Source organism: Trichogramma pretiosum, unplaced genomic scaffold (assembly GCF_000599845.2).
Source record: "Trichogramma pretiosum strain Unisexual culture from Peru unplaced genomic scaffold, Tpre_2.0 scaffold19, whole genome shotgun sequence".
Lineage (NCBI taxonomy): Eukaryota > Metazoa > Arthropoda > Insecta > Hymenoptera > Trichogrammatidae > Trichogramma > Trichogramma pretiosum.
In genome coordinates this window covers 1,422,311-1,445,375 of record NW_019641707.1, presented here as the reverse complement: position 1 = coordinate 1,445,375, position 23,065 = coordinate 1,422,311, and the positions used below count along the sequence as shown (strand labels likewise).

The 23,065-nt window shown below is 38.3% G+C and overlaps 4 protein-coding genes across 6 annotated transcripts; 3 read left to right on the top strand and 1 right to left on the bottom strand.

Moving 5' to 3' along the window:
* Nucleotides 1-3: 3 nt before the first annotated feature.
* Nucleotides 4-3,838, top strand: LOC106650937. Its single transcript, XM_014369221.2, has 3 exons — nt 4-1,164; nt 1,775-2,313; nt 2,388-3,838. Exons 1-3 carry the CDS (start codon nt 519-521, stop codon nt 3,120-3,122), a joined length of 1,920 nt encoding a protein of 639 aa, XP_014224707.1. The 5' UTR covers nt 4-518; the 3' UTR covers nt 3,123-3,838.
* A 252-nt stretch (nt 3,839-4,090) lies between these two features.
* Nucleotides 4,091-11,515, top strand: LOC106650936 (xanthine dehydrogenase/oxidase-like). Of its 2 annotated transcripts, XM_023463093.1 has the most exons (23): nt 4,091-5,282; nt 5,733-5,800; nt 5,859-6,042; nt 6,111-6,242; nt 6,315-6,471; nt 6,551-6,776; nt 6,845-7,065; nt 7,135-7,237; nt 7,318-7,445; nt 7,824-7,946; nt 8,015-8,182; nt 8,266-8,541; nt 8,612-8,716; nt 8,779-8,995; nt 9,075-9,258; nt 9,330-9,903; nt 10,099-10,257; nt 10,315-10,443; nt 10,514-10,647; nt 10,741-10,996; nt 11,064-11,160; nt 11,222-11,332; nt 11,400-11,515. In XM_023463093.1, the coding sequence occupies exons 1-23, from the start codon at nt 5,260-5,262 to the stop codon at nt 11,465-11,467; spliced, it is 3,843 nt and encodes a 1,280-aa protein (XP_023318861.1). In that variant the 5' UTR covers nt 4,091-5,259; the 3' UTR covers nt 11,468-11,515. The 2 variants fall into 2 exon arrangements, with proteins under 2 accessions (XP_023318861.1, XP_014224706.2); XM_014369220.2 differs by having other exon boundaries at nt 4,091-5,800.
* Nucleotides 11,516-12,395: 880 nt separating this feature from the next.
* On the top strand, nt 12,396-13,291 carry LOC106650788. The gene is made up of 3 exons (XM_023463110.1): nt 12,396-12,723; nt 12,792-13,012; nt 13,082-13,291. Exons 1-3 carry the CDS (start codon nt 12,396-12,398, stop codon nt 13,289-13,291), a joined length of 759 nt encoding a protein of 252 aa, XP_023318878.1.
* Nucleotides 13,292-13,396: 105 nt separating this feature from the next.
* Nucleotides 13,397-22,462, bottom strand: LOC106650957 (chaoptin). 2 transcript variants are annotated; one of them, XM_014369258.2, is made up of 16 exons: nt 22,218-22,462; nt 21,440-21,728; nt 20,429-20,599; nt 19,556-20,031; nt 19,276-19,495; nt 18,788-19,119; nt 18,493-18,717; nt 18,214-18,435; nt 17,975-18,149; nt 17,380-17,930; nt 16,634-16,828; nt 16,107-16,391; nt 15,899-16,024; nt 15,708-15,821; nt 15,346-15,581; nt 13,397-15,249 (listed from the first exon to the last, which is right to left on the bottom strand). In XM_014369258.2, exons 1-16 carry the CDS (start codon nt 22,218-22,220, stop codon nt 14,961-14,963), a joined length of 3,909 nt encoding a protein of 1,302 aa, XP_014224744.1. In that variant the 5' UTR covers nt 22,221-22,462; the 3' UTR covers nt 13,397-14,960. The 2 variants fall into 2 exon arrangements, with proteins under 2 accessions (XP_014224744.1, XP_014224745.1); XM_014369259.2 differs by having other exon boundaries at nt 18,788-19,098.
* Nucleotides 22,463-23,065: the final 603 nt, after the last annotated feature.

Genomic DNA, 23,065 nt, shown 5'->3' with positions numbered 1-23,065 from the left:
AGTACTGATTCTCGGAGGACGCATCAACTAATGCATGCCACTCCCGAACTAATAGAGATGCACAAAACGATCCTGGCATACATCACTAATGCATTGAGGCCGATTTCTACTGAAGCTAATCAACTTTTCAATTTGGAGTGCTTTAATTCTATAACTGTTGTTACTTACTTTTCTCTCCTAACAAAATTTTCACAGATTTAGAAAAAAAAATGATCGAGTCAATGTTGAAAAAAATCTACGACGATAACTTCATTTACATGGACTGTAAAATTGTCAGCGACAAATTTTTTAACTGGGATAGCTATGGATGACGGATTATGGAACGATCTTTTAACCAATAGTACAGGACTTTCTTTTTCTTTATTTACCTTAGTTTTAAGGCCTTGTTTTGACTTACTAATCACACTCCCTACTATGATTACAGACTGCTACATACTTGTCTAAAGCTTCAATCAGTCATTAGTTACCTCCATCCATTATTTTTTTTTTGCTTTTTTTATTTTTTTAATCGAGTAAAAATGTTCGGTAACACTCAATGCTTAGAGAATGCATGGGGAACAAGTCCCTTTAGCGATGAGTTCCTTGACTTGGGAACGTTACCGCACGTTAAACCTAAAGCACGGATAATAAGTGACGTTTTATTGGTACCTCCGAAGGAACTTGCAACATGCAATCCAAAACAAGCCCAGTCAGCTGCTTCTCGTGGCGTGAGATTTCCGACGGCGGCATCAGGACCGGACTTCCTCGCCCCGGTGAAATCCAAGACCATACCGCTGTTGACCCCCGAAATGGAAGAGGAGATGATCAGGAGCAGCAGCAGCAAGGCCTATCAGCGCTTAATGAACAACAACAACGTCTGGCAACAACCGGAGCTAAGATTCGCCCAAGGGCCAGCGGCGAGCTGTGCGGCGGCGACTCCTCGGTCACGACGTCAGCCGAGGCCGCCATCGCTTGCCACCGCCAGCAGCTGCGCTGCCGAGGATCATGCGGAGGCGGTCACCGCCTCGAGCGGAGTTATCGGCGGAGGCCTAGTTACGGACTCAGCCTCGGTACCACAACTTACTACTTGGGAGGAAAACTTTCAGGATCTCAGCGACTGGTGCGACACGCCATGCGAATTTCCTGCAGGTGAATCGAGCCTCGCGACGAGTAATATTATAACAGGTGAGTCGATAGCGCGTGCCAATTTTCTGTTTTTGCAAATAGCCTCATTTATGCACTCGCAAAAGGAAAATCTCGACTCGTGCTCGCGGACTCGCTTCGTAAGCTTTTTGAACTCGATCCAAAAATTGTAATCTATTCGGCCTTTATGTAATAACGCGTGATATTCGTTTGTCGACGCTTAATTGACTCAAATTTGTTTTGCACATTGCTGCAAACGTTCAACTTGGCGTAATAGTTTCGAAATTTTTGTTACGAACTTTGCGGAGGTTAACGTGCAGGCATCGAGAACCCGCAATTTATCGAAACATGAAACTTCAACTTGAAATTGGTTTGATTCTTAACTTACCGTGTACGATAATGATAGTCATCGTAATTTCGAATATTGCTGTATAGTAAAATGAAATAATCATAATATAGCGCATTTTAAAAATTACTTTTGCACGATTCAAATTCCGAGTTACGTACTGAATAGTATTAAAGTTGTGAATATAATTACTTCATTTATTGCTACACATTACAATATCAATTATTTAATTGATTTGTTATTGTATACCAGAGACATGCTTTGCATAATTTTCGTAGAAAATAACTAGTCATTTTAAAATTTCAGGTACGTTGAATGGAGGGAACGCCACTATTGAATCAACGACAGCAACTATACCGGGAGCAGTAACGCCTACTTTAACTAATGGAAAATTCACGCTCAATACAAAGGGCATAGAGACAAACCGTTTAGGACTGCGAACTGTGGTTCAAGTGCCGCCGATACCGCGGCCAGCGCCACGCCCGCAGCAACTCAATCCGTATCAACTGGACCATCCTTATCCAGTGATTTTACCTCAAAGCAATAGTAACAATCAAGAACAACCATATTACAACTTGGATTTAAAGACCAGTAACATTGAAAATGATATTAAAGTCGAAGATATGGAGTGGATGAAGACGAAAGTAAAGCCTGAAGTCGATACTAATATTGATAATTTGAATAATAATGCTAAGTGGTCAGATTTGAATGATTTCGACGTTTTTGGAAGTCTGACGATTTTACCGTTAAGTCAACAGTCGCTCGATTCTAGGGAAATAAATCAAGATCTTCTTCGATCATTTGATTCTGATTTTGGAGGATTGGACTTAGATTCTCTGCTTAACGTAAGTTTCAATTTATATGACGATTATTTCAAATATTGACAATTCAAATGATTTAAAAATATTTTAAAATTCAGGAAGGAGTAACGCAGTCTCCGGAGGACAGTATATCGACCAATTCGTCACGGGTCACTGATCTTTGCGGCAGTCTGCCACAATTTTCAGTCGAAGATTCTGTAGCCGCGCAAATAGCTGTATCCCCAATTACGTATGAACCGGTCGTTTCACCGCCGAGCGTTGAAAATATATCTCTTAGACCTAAGGTCGAATATTCTATGGACACGTCACCTTCAACTTCCACCGGGACGTCGTCACCGTTGCGACCGATCAGCAACGATCGACAGTTGCGCAACGTCAGTGTAAAAATTGAAAAGCCCGATAGTCCAGACGACGGTAGCATTTCGACCGGGACCGAGACGACCGAGAGACGTTCAACGCGTAAGAGGAGAGTGCGCGAGCTGTCGGTGTCGAGCAGCACTACAACCAACTCCACCAGACCGACCAAGAGCAGGAGGCGAAGTTACAAATCGATCAGTGAATCTCATGACGAGGATGGAAACGACGTGGATGATCTGTACAGAGAAACGCGCGAGAAAAATAACGAGGCATCGCGCAAATCGCGCATGAATAAAAAGGCCAAGGAAATGGAAATGGCTCAGCAAGAGGTCGAACTTGAACGTAGAAATCGCTTGTTGAAAGTGAGAGCTGAATATTTGGAAAAACGCGTTTCTAAGTACCGTGAAATATTGTTGTTCGTGGCCCAAACGGGTCCCCAAAACGATCGGCTACTGAAGGCAATAAGAATGAAATAGATATTTTGTCCTATTATAATCAAGCTCAAATCTATAGGTCTACGTCAATGTTGGAAACTAGAAATAGTTTATCTCTCTCTTAGAGCTTGATTTTTTATGTATGGATCAGATGTGTATTGTTCGTTTTTGGTATTGATTTTAAAACGGAACTTTATGCATTTGAACGAGAAATTTTAATGACAAGAGCAGAAGTTGTGCTTCAACTATCTATGTAACGATAAGCTTTGCGATTAATAGCGTAAGATAATTCTGTAGTGCACAGTTTTTTTTATTGAAAGAATCAGGGAGCTTGAAGTTTTTATTTTAAAAAAGCTCCCTATGTAGTTAAGTGTAAGGTAGGACTTAGCATACTCCTGTATGTATGAAGTGGAGAAAGAGTCGTATAATCTTTTTTTTAGCGCTTTATATTGTATATAAGCTATTTCATGCACATGCTTTTCGATTTGAAGATAAATATTGTAGGAGATCTAAGGATCTCTGTAAGAAATAATTGTTAATTGAACATTTTTAGTTTTACGTGAAAATTGCGGTTTTAACCTAAATCCAATTATTGCTGAAATTTAGAATTGATTGATATGATCCTTAGTTTAACCCGCTAAATTTTGTTTATTTATCTGTGCATTATTTATATGTTATAGCGATATTTCGGGTTTTCAAGAATATGTTGATCTATTGATTTTACCGTTTATGCGAATGAAATTTTTCCCATGATCGAACACGCGTTTCAATTTTTAGTATAAAATAACCATACTTTATCAATTACAAAACAATATTTTTCAATCAATCTTTTGATAATAGCTATGACAGCTACCTGTGACTAACAAAATGTATTTTTAGCTCAAATGCGAGCATTTATTTACTCACTTGATTCGAGCTTCTGATATATTTTTTAAACAAAGTTGCTCGAATCTTACATGAATTTAAAATCATTTAAATAATATAATAATGTAAAGCCTGTTTCGGCTAAAAATTCTAAAATCAATTGCTTCATTTTCTTCTAAATTTTACTTATTTTAATTTGACCACATATTTTTTATATTGTAAGTGTGTAATTTTACTCCAGATGTATGCTAATTGGAGTTATAAGTAAACTTTAAAACAATTGTTTATTTCTATAGCTTACAAGCAATGTTATGATCGACACGAAAATCATTCTTTGATTTTATAAGGACTATCAACTTTAAACATCGACTTCAAATAATGTCATGAAATCTGTAACTGGAAAAATTTCCTTAGAAATATAAATGCAAGTCTTTATTTACCCAATGATTAACTGGTATAAAATTCAATTATTAATTAACCACTATACATTAGATTGTGAAGTTTTCTATAGATTAAATTTTGAAAAGTAATTAGATGGTTGTATATAAATTTTCTCATATAATTTGAAATTGAATTTAATGTCGATTGAGTAATTTTTTTTTTAATCAAGAGGCGGAATTCATAATCAATGGTCGATCACTGGGTATAACATTATATTAACGGATCTTGCTAATAAGATCTTCAAAATGAAAATGATAAAAAAATCTTGTACAACTCATCAATTTAAATATTGTTTAATTACTTAATTGAGCACAAAAATATTGTTGCATCTTGGTGCAATGGAACCAGAAAGCTACAATTATACAAAATGAAATCGAACTATGCAAGCTTGATCTTAGTAAACCATAACATGTAAACCACATATGAGATAAAAATATATTTCTTCACGAAAAAGAATTGTCTTAAATTATTTATCTATTAGAAAATCGTTACAATATTAAAAGTCCATGTACATTATCCATCATACTTATCATCATTCGGAGATTTCCATCTTTTGGAATATGGAATTCCATGTCAGTAATTATTGAAACTATTGAGAACACATTTAAATTACAGAGAATTTTCAGTGACGAAAGGAAAGAGGAAAAACATTATTATCCCATCTATAATTACGGGCGAAATTATCCACTCAAAAATATGTCAGTTTGCAATCAACTACAATGAACTAACAAGTTATTCTGAAGGAATCTCTTGTTATCGAGAACTCAGTAACGTTGAATAAACAGTAGTCTTGAAAAGATACCTCAAAAAGCAACTACTTGTTGGAAAATAGAATTCATTCGATTTATTTATATTAAAAAAAAAAGAAGTAAAAATGGGTCAAGCAGAAAGTATGACGTAAGACGCAATTTGTATTCATTCATATTATTTTTTAATTACAATACAAATCGCAGTAAATTTGAGAGTTCATTAAAAAATGTTGGGTTTTAACATATTTTTAACACATTAAATATCAATTTAGTCATGAAAATAAGAGTAATAAATTAGAAATATAATTTTTTTAGTTATAAGAAAACTTATTTCCGAAATTTATTAACAAAATGTTTTTTTATACATATTTCTATAATTACATAAGAGTATATGATACAATAATGATACACAAGAGTATATGATGAAAAATACAGATTTATTAATTCCTCACAAATTAAAGTATTAAAAGATATAATTTTCTTTATTGTGATGCAAATTTACCTTGCTCATTTTATGTAACCATGCCCAACAACAGGTCACTATTTTATTGAAAATGAACGCTGCACTATGTATCAATTATTTTTGTAACGTTTACAGCGAAGTTTCAAGTGTCTATAACGAATCAAACTCAGTTCAATTTACCATCAACGACATTTCTTACGAAGGTAATATTTCCTAGTACAATTGCGTCGTTCCACCTATATACTCGTTTCGATTTTTCAGTGCCCAAATTTTTACCAGTAGATACAAAACTCAATAGTTTTATTCGCGATGTTGCCGAACTTAAAGGTACCAAAGCTATGTGTCTCGAAGGTGGATGCGGATCTTGTATTGTTACTGTATCAATAAAAAATTCTAATATCATCTCAGTGAATTCGTGTCTAATTCCAGTAATAATGTGCGATGGGTAAGGCAGAGACAAAGCGTAAAACCCTTTTTTTTTGTGCTTCATTATATAAAATATTATATATTTAGATGGAAAATAACAACAATAGAGGGTTTAGGAGGTAAAAAAACTGGGTACCATACTTTACAAGCTACTTTAGCCGAAATGAATGGATCACAATGCGGTTTCTGCTCGGCTGGTTGGGTCATGAATATGTACAGGTATTTTGAACAGGTTGCTAATAAAGTCACATACTATTTTTCAATTAAACGAAAACTAAGGTAAATGAACAGTTTAATGCAGAATGGAAAAATAACAATGAAAGAGGTGGAGAATTCATTCGCTGGTAATATTTGTAGATGTACTGGCTACAGGCCAATTTTAGATGCATTTAAAAGTTTCGCCTCCGATGCACCTCCCCAAGCATCGAGACAAATCCAGGATATCGAAGTAAGTATACGAGATATTTTTAAAATATATTTGCCTAAGAAAATGTAAATCTTTCATTATATATTAATTAATTGATCAGGATATGTACAAAGTACATTCTTGTGGTAGTTGTTCTAAAAAACTGTGCAAAGGTAACTGTAAAAATATAGAGATCGTTCATAAATCTAGCTTCGCAAGAACATTGAAACTCACTTTAAACGAGTCAAGAGTTTTTCACAAAGTCCTCGAGGTCAATGAAATATTTAATATTTTTGAAGAACATCCTAATGCGTCGTACATAATAAACGGTGGTAACACGGCACATGGTATGATACTATTGTCTTGATAATCATTTTTAAGACATAGAAAATTAAAATTTTTTTTCACCAATCAGGTGTTTATCGAACTAAAAAAGTCGAAGTTTATATTGATATTAATGATGTTCAAGATTTACATAAAATTGTAAAAGAAGACAAGGTCTTAACTTTAGGAGCAAATGTTACAATTTCCGTGGCCAAATCCACGTTCGAGAAATTCATGTCTGAAAAAGGTTTTTCGTATTTGAAGCAAATGTCTGAACACATTGATTTAGTGGCAACTGTACCAATAAGAAACGTGAGTAAAATAATTATTTATTACAAACCGTCATTGCAAATAATTTTCCAACTGCTCTTTTAACGCTAGATTGGTACTATAGCTGGAAATTTAATAATTAAATCCCAGCACCCAGAATTTCCTTCAGATTTATTTTTAATTTTCGAAACTGCTGGAGCTAAAGTCCATGTGTGTAAGTATAATTAAGAATTTAATTCATTTACTACAACGCAAATTTGTTCTTATTTGACAACAAAAATATTTTTTATTTAGTAAATACACCTGCATCAAAAACCATAATGAGTTTAATGGATTTTTTGCCACTGGAAATGAAAAAAAAACTTATTTACAGCATAGAATTTCCAGCTATGAGTGACGAATATTGTTATAAAACTTATAAGGTAATTATTAGGATTTTATTAACATTGTGGCTGAATGATAAATCAATGATTTACTAAAAAACTTTAAGTAGTTCCTGTAATTTAAAAGGCAATTCGGGTATGTCCTAAAATCATAGGCAGTTCGCGTATTGACGGTAAAATTTGCATATCGTTGAGTTGCATTTTGATTTCGGAACCCATAGATTATTTTAGAATCAAGATTTTTTTTATCAAATCTAAATGAGAGTGAAGAAGAGTTTGATTGCGATGTGTTGGAGGAAATGTACGCCACACTTCTTTCTGCCATATACTTCCAGAGTGAGCGCGAAACGTGCTTCTCTGTTTTTATTGTAAAGATCACGAAAACTGTCATATTCACTAATTTTATTATTTTTACAGATCATGCCGAGAGCTCAAAATTCTCATGCAATCATTAATGCAGGATTTTTATTCAAATTAGACAAAACTGGAAAAATTTTGGAAAAACCGAACATGATATTCGGTGGAGTAAACCCTGACTTTGTCAGTTCTAAAAATCTTTCATTATTTTCTCAGTATTTAAATGAAATTCATACCAAATCTTTGTTTAGTTGCACGCCTTAAAAACTGAAACATTCCTGGTTGGAAAAGATTTGTTCAACAACGGTGATTTGAAAGAAGCTTTAAAAATTCTGTATTCCGAATTGGAACCAGACCATGTGCTTCCAGATCCGAAACCAGAGTATCGTAAACTTTTAGCAACTTGTTTATTTTATAAAGTATTTTTTTATTTTAAACTTTATCATAACACTATTGCGAGTAAAAAGTTTTTCGTAATTCTCTGTTTCAATATTTTCAATAGTTTGTATTGAACTCAAGTCCCAAAGTGAGCTCGAGATTTCAAAGTGGCAGCACAATGCTGTCCCGTGAATTGTCGTCTGGAAAACAAGAGTTCGACACCGATCGTAATACCTGGCCCCTAAACGAGCCAATAACCAAAGTCGAAGCTATACATCAGACTTCAGGCGAAGCAGAGTACTTGAACGATATTGCAATAAAACATGACGAAGTATTTTGCGCTTTTACTCTTGCCGACTCCCTGGGAGAAATTGAAATTATCGATAGCGATGAAGCAATGGTATTTTGAAATTCGTGAAAAACCTAAAACTCTACTAATGTTAAAATACATTTATTACTATATGATTCAGAATATAGATGGGGTTGTTGCGTTTTATTGCGCTAAAGATATTCCCGGAAAGAATGCTTTTTTGATAGGTCAAAATCAGTACACAGTTATTTTCGAAGATGAAGTGGTAAGTTATATTTTACCAAATGATAGTGTCTCAAAATATTAGTACTATTTATTATGATTCAGGTTTTTGCGGAAAAAGAAGTCGTTTATGTAGGTCAACCTTACGGATTAATAGTCGCTGAAACTCAAGCCATAGCTCTTCACGCAGCTAGTTTGGTGAAGATCGTGTACTCGAGTGGTCCGAAGCGAAAACCGATTTTAACCGTTCGTGACGTATTGGATAGAAACGACCAAACACGAATCAATCGTATTAGGCAAATTCCTGCTAAGAAACCTGCCGGTTGATAAAATTTAACTACGAAGTCTAAAGAAAATTGGAATAGTTTCAATTGGTAACGAGTAATTTTATTTCGTAACAGGTGATAACATAAAATACGAAATAAAAGGATCATACGAATGCGGATCACAGTATCACTTTTCAATGGAGACTCAAACTTGCGTGTGTGTACCAGTAGAAGATGGTATGGATATATATTCGTCGACACAATGGATGGATCTGGTACAGTCGAGTGTTGCTAAAGTGTTAAACGTACCGATGAATAGGTAAATCTAATTGCTAAATCATTTTAAAGAGCGACTTAACCCGAGGATTCGATTATAATTATTTAATACAGTTTGAACCTTCGGACTCGACGTTTGGGCGGTTCTTACGGTGCGAAAATCAGCAGAGCTGCCATGACCGCCTGTGCTTGCGCGTTGGCTTGCCACAAGCTAAACCGGCCCGCTCGTTTAGTCATGACCATAGAAGACAACATGCGAGCTGTCGGCAAGCGTACGCCCTGCCTCATGAATTACGATCTCGCCGTCGACGAGAACGGAAAGATTCAGCAAATGGATCTGACGTATTACGGCAATCAAGGCTCGTCTTTCAACGAGACCTACGCGATTTTTTTGACGGGTCATGTCTATAATTGCTATGATCCGTCCACCTGGACGTGGACCATGAACGACGTCAAGACCGATTTGGCGTCCAACACTTGGTGTCGAGCTCCTGGATCCACCGAGGGCACCGCGACGATCGAGCACATAATGGAGAGAATAGCCAGGGTCACGAAAAAAGATCCACTGGAAGTTAGGATGGCAAACATGAACGAGGACGATAAGGCTTCGTTGATACCGATGATCGAGGAGCTTAAGAAAACCTCGAATTACGACGAGCGCCTGTTCAACGTCAATAAATATAACACAGTAATAGTACCTTATTTACTGGGTGGATATGCTTTTTCTGCAAAACGAAGAGATACAGCACGAGCCGAAGGCTAGTTTTCTCCCAAGTTTTGATCAGAGAGCATATTCACGAAACTTGTTTACTAATACATTGTATATTAAAATATTTACGACTTTGTAGATCCTGGCGATTTTTTAAATCTGATTTATTTTTAGGATAATCGATGGAAAAAGAAAGGAATATCTTTAGTCCCGATGAAGTTTCCGTTGCTCGTTTTTGGCCTGCAGCATGCTTTAGTCTCCATTTACGCGAGAGATGGGACTGTTTCAGTATCAACGGCTGGCATCGAAATGGGTCAAGGTCTACACACAAAGGTAATTTTGGCTCGTTAACTCAGTTTTATGAAATTTATAATTATTTTATTTTCTTAGCTTGCACAAATAGCAGCTTATACTTTGGGAATCGATATGAAAATGGTCAGTGTAAAACCGAGCATCAATTGGACCTCTCCAAACAGCTATCTAACCGGCAGCAGCATCACAAGTGATACTGCTGGATACGTAAGTGTAATTAATAATTGTGACTTAGATCAGAATTCATTCGATTGCATTGAAATCTTCTATTTTTCAGGCAACCTTAAGAGCCTGTAAAATTTTATTGGAGAGATTAAAACCTATCAAGGATATGCTCGGTGGCAACCCGTCATGGCAAGAATTGGTAATGACGGCTCACCATAAAAGTGTCGATATGTGTGCTTCTTTTATGTAAGTCTTTTTCCAATACATATAGTCATGCTTACTATCCCTTAGGGAATTTCGAATCAAACCTTAATCTCGCTATATTTAATTCTCATATAGGTTTAACGGTAATCAAGATGAAGTGAAAACTTATCCAGTATACGGAGTGGCAGTATCAGAAGTTGAAATAGACGTGCTTACTGGACAGCATCTCATACACCGAGTCGATATTTTGGCAGATTCAGGCACAAGTTTGAATCCCAAGGTTGACATCGGTCAAGTAGAAGGTGGATTTGTGATGGGCATAGGATATTGGACCAGCGAAGAACTGATATATGATCCAAACACAGGCGCCTTGACTAATTACAGGACATGGGTGTGCACTGTATTAAATTGTATTTTTATCAAGCAAATCATGACTTTAAAAAAACATGTTTTTTCAGAACTACAAAGTTCCTGGAGCCAAAGATATACCAGTAGATTTTCGAGTTTCGTTGCGTCGCAATGCGCCGAATCCCTTGGGCGTTTTGGGATCCAAAAGTAATAATCGAATTGAACTAATTATTTTTTAAGTACTTTAGTATTTATAATAATTTTGCAGCTACCGGAGAACCTCCAATGTGTTTGAGTTGCTCTATACCAATTGCCATACGTCAAGCAATAAATTCAGCTCGATTGGATGCTGGCAACACTGATATTTGGTATCAACTTGGTAAGAAATTAAGAACTGACTCAATATTATATATTCAACAATTGAATTTATCTAAATATGTTTTCAGATAATGGATTAACCACTGAAAAAATATTTATGAGTTGTATGACAAATGTTCAACATTTAGAATTATAAGAATGATTATTATTATAAGTAAATAAATAAATTACTTATTTCAAATGAAAATATGATTTTCGCTTCTTAGAGAAACCTCTAGTAAAATAAAATTGTTTTTGTAACCAGAGATCTAAATCAGCTAATAGTTTCGATCGGTTCCAATCGCCGGTTATTTTCAAAAGCTTAACGAGTTTCTGAATTTTTCAGGCAATAGTCATAATAAATGATATATTTTAGGCATACGTAGCATTGTCTACAACTCACTCTAGGGATTTTTGTGAATTATTACATTGAAGATGCTATTTTTCAATCGACATAAACAATAATTAGAACCTAAGATACACTACATGGCGCATGTCCTAATTCTCAGAAATCAAAAGAAGAACAACAAAGTTCTAGAAACATATAAGAGTACAAATATTGAGTCTACTATATGCAAATTTTCGCGAAATTTTTAGCGCATCACGAAAGGACGTTTTTGAGCAACATTTCTCAATTATAAACTCGAATGGCCAAAAAATTTTAATATAAAAACATTAAAAACTAATTGTTTATGATACTATAAAAGTCTCCAAATCTTATTGAAATTATTGCGACCATGTATCACCTTTCTCCAGATGCCCCAAGTTGGCGTTGTATTATATTGTCTATTTCTGCATGCAAAAGCCTTTAGAGACTAATTACTTATTGCAAAATTAAATGGCTTATTGAAAAATGAACATGATTTTCTTTCGACTCAAATTGAAAGAATAAAATATTTCAAAAAATGAAGATGTATAGGTATTTTTATTTTCAGCGCCTAAACGTTCATTTTTTTATAACCGCGGAAACTCGTGAACAAGTAATAGAGAGTATACAATCTTCAATAACCTATAATTTATAATAAAAATCTGGCTGTGGCTTTAAACGAGACTCATTTCCGACAAACATAAATCTACTACTAAAAATGGTTTCTGATATCGGTGAAGTTCAAATAAATAAAAAAATATGTGTCACGAAGGCTGCCGGAGACATGATGACCCATCATGAACAACATTTACCTGAAAACGTTGAATTTGACCCAAAGTTTGAAAAAGAGTTAAAGGAGGAAAAAGATTTAGAGAATTTCGGCAGTGGAGAAATAAATCAAACATTCTCCAAAACACCTTTCAATGAAACGTTCAAGAGCGATGAAGATTCTGATGACCCGAATATGAGCACGCGCAATAATGCAAACATATCGGATATCCGCGGAACTCTTCAATGGGTCGCAAACAATTGTGGATTAGAAAAAGGTATTGGATACATAAACTGCATGTGAAGCAACCATTTGATCGTCTGACAAAATTATCATTTTTTTCAGAATGTACGGTGTTGGAAAAATCTCGTGTTTTTGATAAAAGCGACAGCGAAGATTCTTTGATTTTGCGCATGAGAAATTATTTAGCTGAGTTTCAAGAACTGCGAGGTACATCACCGAAGGAATATACGTTTTCCAGCTTGATCAAGGTTATCGGTCACGCCACAAGTCGGTGTCTATTCGCTCTGTTTTACGTTATTTTGAATATTTTGCCGGTCTTGGAGGTAATGCTATTGTTTTTCATGTTTTGATTTGACTAACTATCGGAATTTTCTTTTATTTCAATGTTGCAGATCCTACTCCACGTTTTGAGATTTGTGGTCGACAAAGTTATCGACATAAAGGGCACCAACGATGCGCAACAGATTATAATTAAAGTCACGATATTCTTCATCCAGTTATTGTGCATATACGTGTGCCTCATGTTTATTTTTGGTTTCATCGTTATGCCTATCATACGCATGGGTTTAAGTATCATATCGAAATTTATTTTTTACAATTGATTAACATTAACTCATAATTGCGTTTGTTTTTCTTCGTTCGCAAAATAAATTATTTCAACATCGTTCACTGTTTATGAAAATTAAGATTTTTATTTGTTTCTTTTTTTTATTACATACTGATTCACTTAACTAAAATTTGATTTTTGAATTATCTTTAATCTTTAAATTACAAACTATTGCTATCGTTTATAAATACTTTTGATAGTTTTAAATAATTTATTTACTTTACAGTCTGCAGAGTTCAAGATAAATTATCTTCTTAAGCAATGTAAGAGGTCATTAATTTTCTAAAGATATCAACATGTACCGCTAATAGTATAATTTCCATTAAAATCATTTTATTACTTGATATTTCAATATTATTTAAATTCGTGTAAGTATTTATATTAAACGTAATTTATTTTTATAAAAGTGCATAATTATGTTAACGCTTTCATTACATTACTCTTAATTTCACATTACGATGACGAATGAAAAACTATTGTAATTATTTCCCGTGTTTTTTTCGAACGATTAACTTTAGGCAACGTAAGAAAACGTTGGTCTTTGAAAAAAGTGATTTTCCCCCCCATTAAATTGTACGGTAAGTATCATCGTTATTGGCGAGTTAATCGTCGTAAATGAATGTTATATACTTTATAGATACACGCTATAGACAAATATATATATACGAAGACATCAAGCTCTCACCTGATGCATGCTCCCTTGATCTTCGGAAGAGCATATTTTATTGAAATGATGGAGTGATTGATAACATACGCTGCTTATAAAAAATATTTTAGCTCAACGTTCATTATGCATCCAATATTTTTTTTGAAAATATTTCTTTTATCGGTATTATATCGATCATTATTTTTTCTTGAATCAAACTTTTTCTCACACGAATCGTGAAATGTTCGTGAATCATGTATTTTTAACTCATTCATGCGATACTCTAATGCATTTTGTTTAACATCAAAAGCACCTATCATTCGCGGCTATCTCGCTTTCCCAATAGTGCTAGAGACGATCTCAAAGTTTTGAGCGAGCTCAAGCTCGATTTGATATGTGAATTTCTGGCTTTCAAAGGCACACAAAGCTTCGAATGTTAATATTACTCTCATGCCTAGTTTTATTATTAACTACAATTATTATAATATCGATTTTCAGTCATGTACATACTTGTGGTCTTCCAGTTTTTTGCTTATGTACGCAAGAATTTAAAAAAAAGGCAACCTCCGAGTTTGAATATTAAAGGCACTTCCTTATAAACACAAATATTTCCAACAACTTTGTAATAAGTTTCATTGTGTGTCAATTATTTTTTTTTTAAATATAATGAGAACTAAAAATGTAAGCCAGAAAAGGCTTGAAGGGTATTGTTTGGGTACAGTTTAATCGTTACTTTCAGATATGATAACTGAAAATTCTCGTGAATATAAATAATCATGAATTTACAATGCTGAAATGAAATGTCAAGAATGGTACGGTGAACCGTCAAGAATTAAAAATAATAAAAATTAATTATGAACTATCATTAATCATACGTAACGCTTGGCGTTCGAATAATCTTCCTTTAAACATAATCGATTCATTTAAGTTTTTAGACGGTTACACCTTAGAGCTGTAAACTCGTCCGATTTCAGTTGTGAAAGTGAAAATGTCTCTCGCTAACAAGCATCGTTTATCCTCAAAATGCGATCGCAAAGGCGAGAACGAAAATAGCGATTCCCAGGAAGTTCGATAGGAATATTTGGTTCGCCGATGACCAGCCGCACTCGAGGTCGGATTTCAGCGATTCGGCCACGGACATGTTGTTCTTGTTGACGCAGAAGCTCTCGCGCAGATCGTCGTCCCAGCCGTTGTCCCAGCACTCGTATTCGTTGCCCTCCTCTCGCTCGTAATTGTTCAGCTCTGTGTGTGTGTTGCAACGGTCCTCCTGATATTGTCGGTGCTTCCTCTGCCACATCTCGATCCACCTGTGCGAGCGTCACATTTTGTGAGTTAATTTAAAGTAAAAAAATAATAACGAAATTCTAGTAGCGCAATTGAATAATATTTTGTACAGCACGTACCCTATGTCGCAATCACAACTGATGTGGCTGCCGCGCATTCGCAGTCTCAGCAGAAAACGCTTGCCCGGCACGGCTGGCTTGTAAGCGTTCGAGGGATTTTGCAGAGTTCGGATCTCGTTGTGCCAGAGCTCCACCGTCACGTTCCTCGCGAGTTCCGCGTGAGCAAATATTTCCTTCTGGACGGTGCTCACGCTCGTGTTGTACAGTCCAAAGTGCAGATGAGGATTTCTCATTCCCTGCGAAATAGACGAAACGTAGCAAAAAAAAATTGTGAATCACGTTGTTACTCGATGTGCGCGACCTATTTAGATCGCATTGACCTCCGTGACGAGCTTGCGTTTCTCAAAGATGTATCAACTTACGTGCAAGACATCCGAGTGAATACGTTTTAGCGCTCGGCCGCTGAATGTAAAATTATACAATTTCACGGGGTAGTGGCCTTTCATCTCCTTTTCCAGTTCCGTTTCGTTTTGAACCTGAAAAACAATGAGCCGAGATTTGAAAAAAAAATTATACCAATGAATGACGAATTAAAAGCTTATATTCGATTTACGTGAATGAACAGGTGTCTCAATCCATGATTATGCTCCAAAATAGTGGGAAAATTGAAGTTCCTGACTCCCGCGTAGGCAGTGCTCAGCAGAGTTCGAAGTTTCGACGCCTTGCACAGAGCTCCAGCCTGACCATAAAACCATACACATAATGGTAAAATGCATTGTTACAAAATGCGCACCGAAGAAAAAAATGCAACGATCTCAAACCTCGAACATGGAGAGCGAGAGGCCGCGTATGTCTAGCAGCTCGAGACTGTCCGCAATTCCCAGGAAGCTCGTGTTCGTGATCATCGTAATAGGATTGTAAGCGATGTTGAACATTCGCAAGTTTGGTAAAGCATGAGTTATAAGTGGGACAACGGTCAAGTCGTTGTGGCTGAGATCGAGCAAGTGAAGGCTCGTCAAGTTCGACGCCATCTCGGCCGGAACCGACGCCAGCTCGTTGTGTGCCAGGTGAAGCCTTTGTAGTCGATGGAATGGAAGCTCCGGTACCTAAGCAAAGCGGGCAAAGAGAGAAATAACGGGAAATATAGATTTGACCTATTCTCTCGTCCCACCACCACCAACACCAGCCATCGCGTTTTGTCGAGCGATCGCGACTGCAAAAATTATTTACGCTGGCGCGGATATTTAGAGCTTGCGCGTTTTTAAAAACGCAGCTTGCGCGGCTGCTGCTGGATTCATATCGATTCGTTTTCTTGAGTATAAAAATTTTATTTTTTTTGCAGACTTACCGACAATAGGGAAATGTTGCTGAGTCCGAGGAACAGAAGCGACTCCTCCAGACCGTAGAAAGTCCTTCCTCTTGGTTCGAGAATAAGCTGTTTGTTGTGGCTGAGATCCAAATACGACAGCTGAGAGAGATCGGAGAAGACGCCATCGTCGAGTCTGACCAGTCGATTGTACGACAAATCGAGCCAAGTTAAACCCTACAAGTTTACAATAACGTAGTAAAGAAAAAATCGAGTCCACAATCATCGAAAAGAAATGCAAAAGCTATTTTTTTAGCAAAATTTTGCATAACGAAGTCTCGAACGATAGCGAAAGCGAGATTAAAATTCATTTAGGTCGTGATTCCGTCTGAGCGTAAAATTCGTAACCAATATTTTTGTTTGTTGTAAGAGACATCGAATACACGTGTTGCAAATTTACCGAGGTCAATTAGCTTATCGCATTACTGGGATGTCCGACGTCCGTTGAATCCAACGAAGCGAAAATTCACTCGGAACTATATTCAACCTATAGTCTAATTAGCGACTAATCAGATTCCAAACCGCGTGCATATATACACACACATTGCTAGTCTAGCACACAACAGAGAAAGAAAAAAACTAAATCGGGGTTTACTTAAAAAGAGAGAAAAAAAATCTGCCTGTAATGTGTGTCAGTAATGCGCGCGATAGCGGCAGCGGCTCGCTCTATCTCTCGCGGATATATGCAAATGCGAGAGAGTATATAGCTGGATTTGCACTTGACTTACGCGTAATCTGAAGATGGCGTCGTTGTTGTGTACCCCGGACAGGAAGTTCCAGGAGAGGTCGAGTATCGAGAGGCTCGCCGCCGCCGACAGCGACATCGGATTGATGGGCAGCCTCATGAACTGATTGTGGGACAGATCGAGGCTCTCGATGTAGGCCTCCATGAAGAGATTGTCGGCGAGCGAGCGTAGCCGATTGTGCGACAGGTCGACGATGCGCAGCTTCTTCAGGTTCCTGAACGACTCCGCGGGTATGTCCATGATGTTGTTGTGAGAGAACTTGAGCACCTGGATGTTCTTGGTCTCCTTGAAGCAGTCGAAGTCGATCTCCATCAGATCGTTCCAGCTGAGATCGAGCCACTGCAGGTGGGGCATGTTGCCGAACACGGCCTGGGTGACGTTGTTGATCTCGTTGTGCGACAGATGCAGGTGCGTCAGCGAGTACTCCACGGGCTTGAAGTAGTAGCGCGTGATTTCCGTGATGTTGTTGTAGCTCAGATCCAGCACTTTGATGTTGGATTGCGTCATTCCGCCCACTGGAAAGTGTCCCAAATCTTAACCAAGACATCGTCGAGATTCGTTCGATCTATATACTCACTGCTACTTGAAGACGACGAGGTTGAGTACGACTGATTGGACGACAATCGGTGGATTTCGTTGTGACTGGCGTTCACCCGGAACGACGACAATGTTCCAACTTGGTCGAAGGCAGCAAAGTCGAATTCGCTGAGATCGTTGTAAGCCAAATCCAAGAACTCCAAGTCCGGCAAATTCTGTCAGAGGAAAAATACGTCATTATTTTGGCATTCGATATAGCTATACATTTATAATTCATACCTGGAAGGCCTCGTCGTGGAGGGTTTGAATTTTATTTCCTCGCAAATTGATGAATTTCAAACGGTTCATGTTCATGAAAGCTCTCCTCTCGATGTTCGTTATGAGATTGTCTTCCAAATCGATGGTTTGTAGCATCGGTAAATCCACAAACGTGTGGGTGCCCAGAGTTTTGATGTGGTTATAACTGAAGTCAATACTTTCCAACGTCGAATGAATGTCTCCCTGAAATCAAGGCAGTAGTTTAATAAAAACTCACATTTAACATTATTTCGATCTTACCTGGAAGGTTCCTTTTTGAATCGCGTCGATTTCATTGTCTTGCAACTCTATTCGTTTGATTCTTTTCAGAAAATGGAACGAATTGTCGGGCATCGATCTCAGTTTATTGTTGCTGAAATCCAAGTGTTGGAGATTCGTCAAAGTTTTGAGAGGAGCATTTGGCAATTCCTTCATTGAAGAAGAAAATCCATGCGCGATTCTAAGCGTTATCAGCGAATTGCCAACCTTTGAAAAAAAAGAAATGTGCTTAGGTACTTTGATTGTTTGGATTTGAAAGTCAAAATTGATAATTTACCTCGAGGAAGGCGTCGTTCTCGATGCTCGAAATGGAATTTTCCGAAAAGTCCAAGTACTTGATACCGCGTACGTGCATGAAGGCGTGATTTTTAATGGTCTGCAAGTTGCTCTGGACAATGTGAAGCTCCTTTATGTCCATGCCGAATTCGGCGAAATCGTCCTGCGACAGCGTCGAGCCGGGCATCTTGGAGATCGACAGGAAGCGCAAATTTCGCATGTGCCTCAAGTCCTGCAAGGCAATCATGCCGTTCTTGCGGCCGCTGAGATCGAGATTATACATGGAGTACTGAAAGCCATTGAAAGCTTGGCCTGCGTGAGAAAAATTAAACACTGATCTTTTTTTCAGTAAGTCTGTAAATCAGGCTCCGGTCAAAAGTATACGAAAAATTCGTATTTTCGTTCCAGTAAACAGTTCATTTTGGCACAATTTTGACTGGAGCCCTCCAACCATGCATTATACTACAAAGTAGCGTTAAAAAATTTTACTTGGATTGAACGTGTCGATGTGATTTTCACGATAAATCAAGGTGCGCAGATAGTCGAACTCTTGGAAGACCAAATTCGGAATGAAGGTCAAATTGTTGCCCGACAAATCCAACAGCTCCAAGGACGATTCCAAACCCATCAAGTCCGGTGAATCGATCTCGTACAAGTCGCAGTCAGTGAAGTACAGCTCCTTGATCCTCGAGTCTTTGAATGCCCCTTGCTTGAATCGTCCATGTGAAAATTAAAATTCACCCTCCAGACAAAAACCACGTTGTCTTACCTCGATGATCTGAATAGGGTTGCCATTGAGATAAGTCCGGTTGACTTTGAAGAAGTGCTGGAACGAGCCAGGCGGCAGCTGGTCGATCTGATTGTAGTCGAGCCTCAGCACGTCCAGCGACATCTGCACTCCCCTTATCTCGGCGTCCAGCTGCGGATGAATCATCCTCGAGATCCGATTGTAGCTCAGATCCAGAACTCGCATGCGCTTCAGCGACGACAGCTGCGAGTAGGGTATGCGATTGAGCTGATTATCGTTGAGGTAGAGCTGCATCAGGTGGGCCATGCCGTCGCGAAAAACCGACGGGTCGATCTCCTTCAGACTGTTCGCCCTCAAATCGAGATACTCGAGATAGGTGAGGCCGGCGAAAGCGTCGGCCGGCAGTTTGTCGATGGAGTTTCGGCCCATCTTCAGGATCTGCAGCGAATTCTCCAGACCGCGCCAATTATCCGCGGCGATGTGAGAGATTTGATTGCCTGGAATCATAGTGCATGATATCAACGAAGGTCAACAAATTTTTTTTAAATCCAATAAAAATTTTCACCACCGAAAAAAGAATGACGCGCGAGGTGTGAAATGCTCGCGAGTAGCTAAAAGGAAAATCGCTCATTATGCCAACGTACGTAGACACGTAATATATACGTATAGACACATTTACGTAACACGTAAGATGCTTAGCTTGCATTATTACATCTTTAAGAGCGCAAAACAGAAGCTCATTTCCTTGAAGGGACAATGACACGCATTATAAGATTGAAAGACAACGACTCTCGGCGCGACCGACTGACATATACATACGTATAGGTATATATCTCGAGTGAGCGGCGCAGATGGAGAATAAAAAATTACACATGAATAATGGATAATAAATACCTGTTAGATCGAGAAGCCGCAGCTTCTGCAAGTGCCTGAATGATTTGCTGGGCACTCTCACAAGACGGTTATAGGGTAGTTCAAGCTCCCACAACGATCTTTCAAGCCCTAGGAAGGCCTCGTCCGGTATATCCGATAGGGGATTATGCTTGATCTGCAGCTTGTACAGACCTGGGACATAAAAAAGTACATTGTGTCGTGTCTCTTTCTCGCCAACTCATTGAATTTTTTATGCAATTTTCATTCGTTCATTACGCCGCGGTCAGTTTTCATTTCTCGCAAAACTGTGACAATGTTTCCACCCCGAGTTGAGAATGATATCGATCATCGATCGATGCTACAAATTTCGGCTTTAAAAATTATTTTAACGCAAATTTATTACGTGCAAGCGCGTGAGTTCATTGGAATGGCTTTTTTAAATGTTTCGTGAAAGTATACTGCAGTAGACGCACAGGAGTCAACACCTTCATTGTTTTGATACCTCGGACCCTTGAGAAGTATTGATCCGCTCGCATAATAGCAAGGTATCAAATTTCGACTTTAACCCTTTCGAATTCTCCTGTATAGACTCGATGTGCTTGTGCAAGAAAAAAAAGATAGACTATATATAGCTCGTATGAAGGGGGAAAATTGATTAATTAATTAGTTGTCTTTTTTTTTTTAACAATTAGAATTGGTTATTCTTTTTCCCCTCTTGCCTGGTACTTATCAAAAATGATTATTGCTTATGATTACTCATCGCTTTGCTTGATTAGTGTTGCTGCTCAGAGCGCGCGCGCATTTAAAGCAAGTAAGGCTTTGGCATTCTCAAATGGACATTTATGAATTCCGGCCTTGCTTAATGAATAATTAACCCTTAACCAGATCCTCTGAACAATCGTATTATATCCGTCCATTCAAATTATATTACTCGAGGCATCCGAATGTATTATATGTATTTTTTTTCATTAGTCATACACATGCAAAAACGCGCAGCACATAACAAGAAACGAAATTAGAAAAGGTACTCACCGGTATTTATGAGAAATTGGGGCTGTATCGAGCGCAGCCCGTTGTTCTCCAGCTGGAGCATGAATACCTTGGAGGCGTTGATGGGATGCGGTATCCTCGGCATGGGCACGTTGAAGCAGGTGACGATGCCGAGGTCCGGTATGACTTTGGAGCACGTGCACAGAGGATTGAAGAAGCAGGGCGGATACTGGACCGGCAACTCGTGCATACGCGCCATCGACGTCCAGATCATCAGGATCAGCGTCGCGAGCAGCATGATGTAACCGACTTTCACGAACGTCAGCAAGTTCTGGAATTAATTTTAAACGATGCAACCGGTGCAAAATGCTCTTTTTTTATAATCACTCTAAACAAAGCACACACGATTTAACGAAATATTATATTTTGTAAAAAGTAGTAAGAAAAAAATTTAACGCAGCTTGGTTTTGTAGAGCGTAGATCACTTTAGCACTGCATAATATTTATAAAACTTGACGAAAATATGCGTTAAATCAGCTTGAACCAGATAAAACCATAGAAGTACGGAAGCGTAACGTGCCGATGCGCGCGAGCTGGCCGCTGCGGTTCATATTATAGCATAAACTTATTTTTTTTAATATTAGGCACACGGGACAAAAATTGTTGTAAATAAACCACCGTTAGCACAATAGTGAAAGGATAAACCGAATATGGACGCGGAAACGAAAAAGTCGTCAAAAAAAAAGCTCGTGCACAATCACACACTCGCGACAAAAGTGCATTCAAATATTTTAGATAAAAAAACTTGGTCTCAATGTACCATGATGACGTCGTCGACAGGGTGGACAATCGCGTAGAACTAATTCATATGCGCTCCTTTCCGATAACTAAAAAAAAAGAAAAAAAAACGAAACGTCGCTCTCGTCGCGCTGTCGTTGCACACTGCAGGGCCAATGAAGAGGAGCGCGCGCTCGGCGCGTCGTACTTAAAGTCTATTGGGCGACTGGCGCGCAGGGACTGCAGCCGCGCTCGCTCGCCTCTCTTGTACTCCGTACTACGAGACTGCACTGCACGGAGGTAAGGCATACAGAGGCGAGCTTTAAGGCACGATGGCCCCTGCACTTGGCTGGTGCGTGCGGTGCATCTATACAGTGGTAGTAGTAGTAGTAGTAGTAGTAGTAGTAGTGGGAGCTATGTGTCGCGACGACGGCTGCACTTTTTAGCGCGAACGACTGCTACTACTATACCAGCTAGCGCTGCTGCTGCGTAAACGTGCCCCGCTCTCGAAAACTACCCTGCTATGGCTTCCGAGCCGATATATACGCGCGCAGTGACATTTACAGTGCTTCTTTTTACCCGATTATGCGGCCCCCGAGCTAGCGAGCGAGCGAGCGAGCCCCAGCCCCGGCTCCGCTGCAGGTAGGCCTCCTCGCCGTCGCACCTCCCCGCGCCGATACGTACGTATACGTACGTGCTACGAGACTCCTCTGCCGCTACCGCTGCTGCTGCAGCATATGTACTCGCGCTCTCTGTACTTACTACGTTTGCCCGATAGTCCATTAGGTCGCGGATGAGTAATAGTTAAGCGCGAAATATCGTATACACATACTTCCTTATATAGGTATATAGGCTCTCGCGATACTTACATGTGTAGATACATCGTGCATA

What these genes read in the sequence shown, in the direction of transcription:
- LOC106650937 (XM_014369221.2), top strand. Translation starts at nt 519, where the DNA reads ATGTTCGGTAACACTCAATGCTTAGAGAATGCATGGGGAACAAGTCCC. An exon ending in GACGAGTAATATTATAACAG is followed by an intron (nt 1,165 to 1,774) that starts GTGAGTCGATAG and finishes TTAAAATTTCAG; the next exon opens with GTACGTTGAATGGAGGGAAC. An exon ending in ACTTAGATTCTCTGCTTAAC is followed by an intron (nt 2,314 to 2,387) that starts GTAAGTTTCAAT and finishes TTTAAAATTCAG; the next exon opens with GAAGGAGTAACGCAGTCTCC.
- LOC106650936 (XM_014369220.2), top strand. Translation starts at nt 5,689, where the DNA reads ATGAACGCTGCACTATGTATCAATTATTTTTGTAACGTTTACAGCGAA. An exon ending in TTAAACGTACCGATGAATAG is followed by an intron (nt 9,259 to 9,329) that starts GTAAATCTAATT and finishes TATTTAATACAG; the next exon opens with TTTGAACCTTCGGACTCGAC. An exon ending in GTCAAGGTCTACACACAAAG is followed by an intron (nt 10,258 to 10,314) that starts GTAATTTTGGCT and finishes TTATTTTCTTAG; the next exon opens with CTTGCACAAATAGCAGCTTA.
- LOC106650788 (XM_023463110.1), top strand. Translation starts at nt 12,396, where the DNA reads ATGGTTTCTGATATCGGTGAAGTTCAAATAAATAAAAAAATATGTGTC. An exon ending in CAATTGTGGATTAGAAAAAG is followed by an intron (nt 12,724 to 12,791) that starts GTATTGGATACA and finishes CATTTTTTTCAG; the next exon opens with AATGTACGGTGTTGGAAAAA. An exon ending in ATATTTTGCCGGTCTTGGAG is followed by an intron (nt 13,013 to 13,081) that starts GTAATGCTATTG and finishes TCAATGTTGCAG; the next exon opens with ATCCTACTCCACGTTTTGAG.
- LOC106650957 (XM_014369258.2), bottom strand. An exon ending in CCAATTTCTCATAAATACCG is followed by an intron (nt 20,600 to 21,439) that starts GTGAGTACCTTT and finishes TTTATGTCCCAG; the next exon opens with GTCTGTACAAGCTGCAGATC. An exon ending in GCGGCTTCTCGATCTAACAG is followed by an intron (nt 20,032 to 20,428) that starts GTATTTATTATC and finishes CTATGATTCCAG; the next exon opens with GCAATCAAATCTCTCACATC.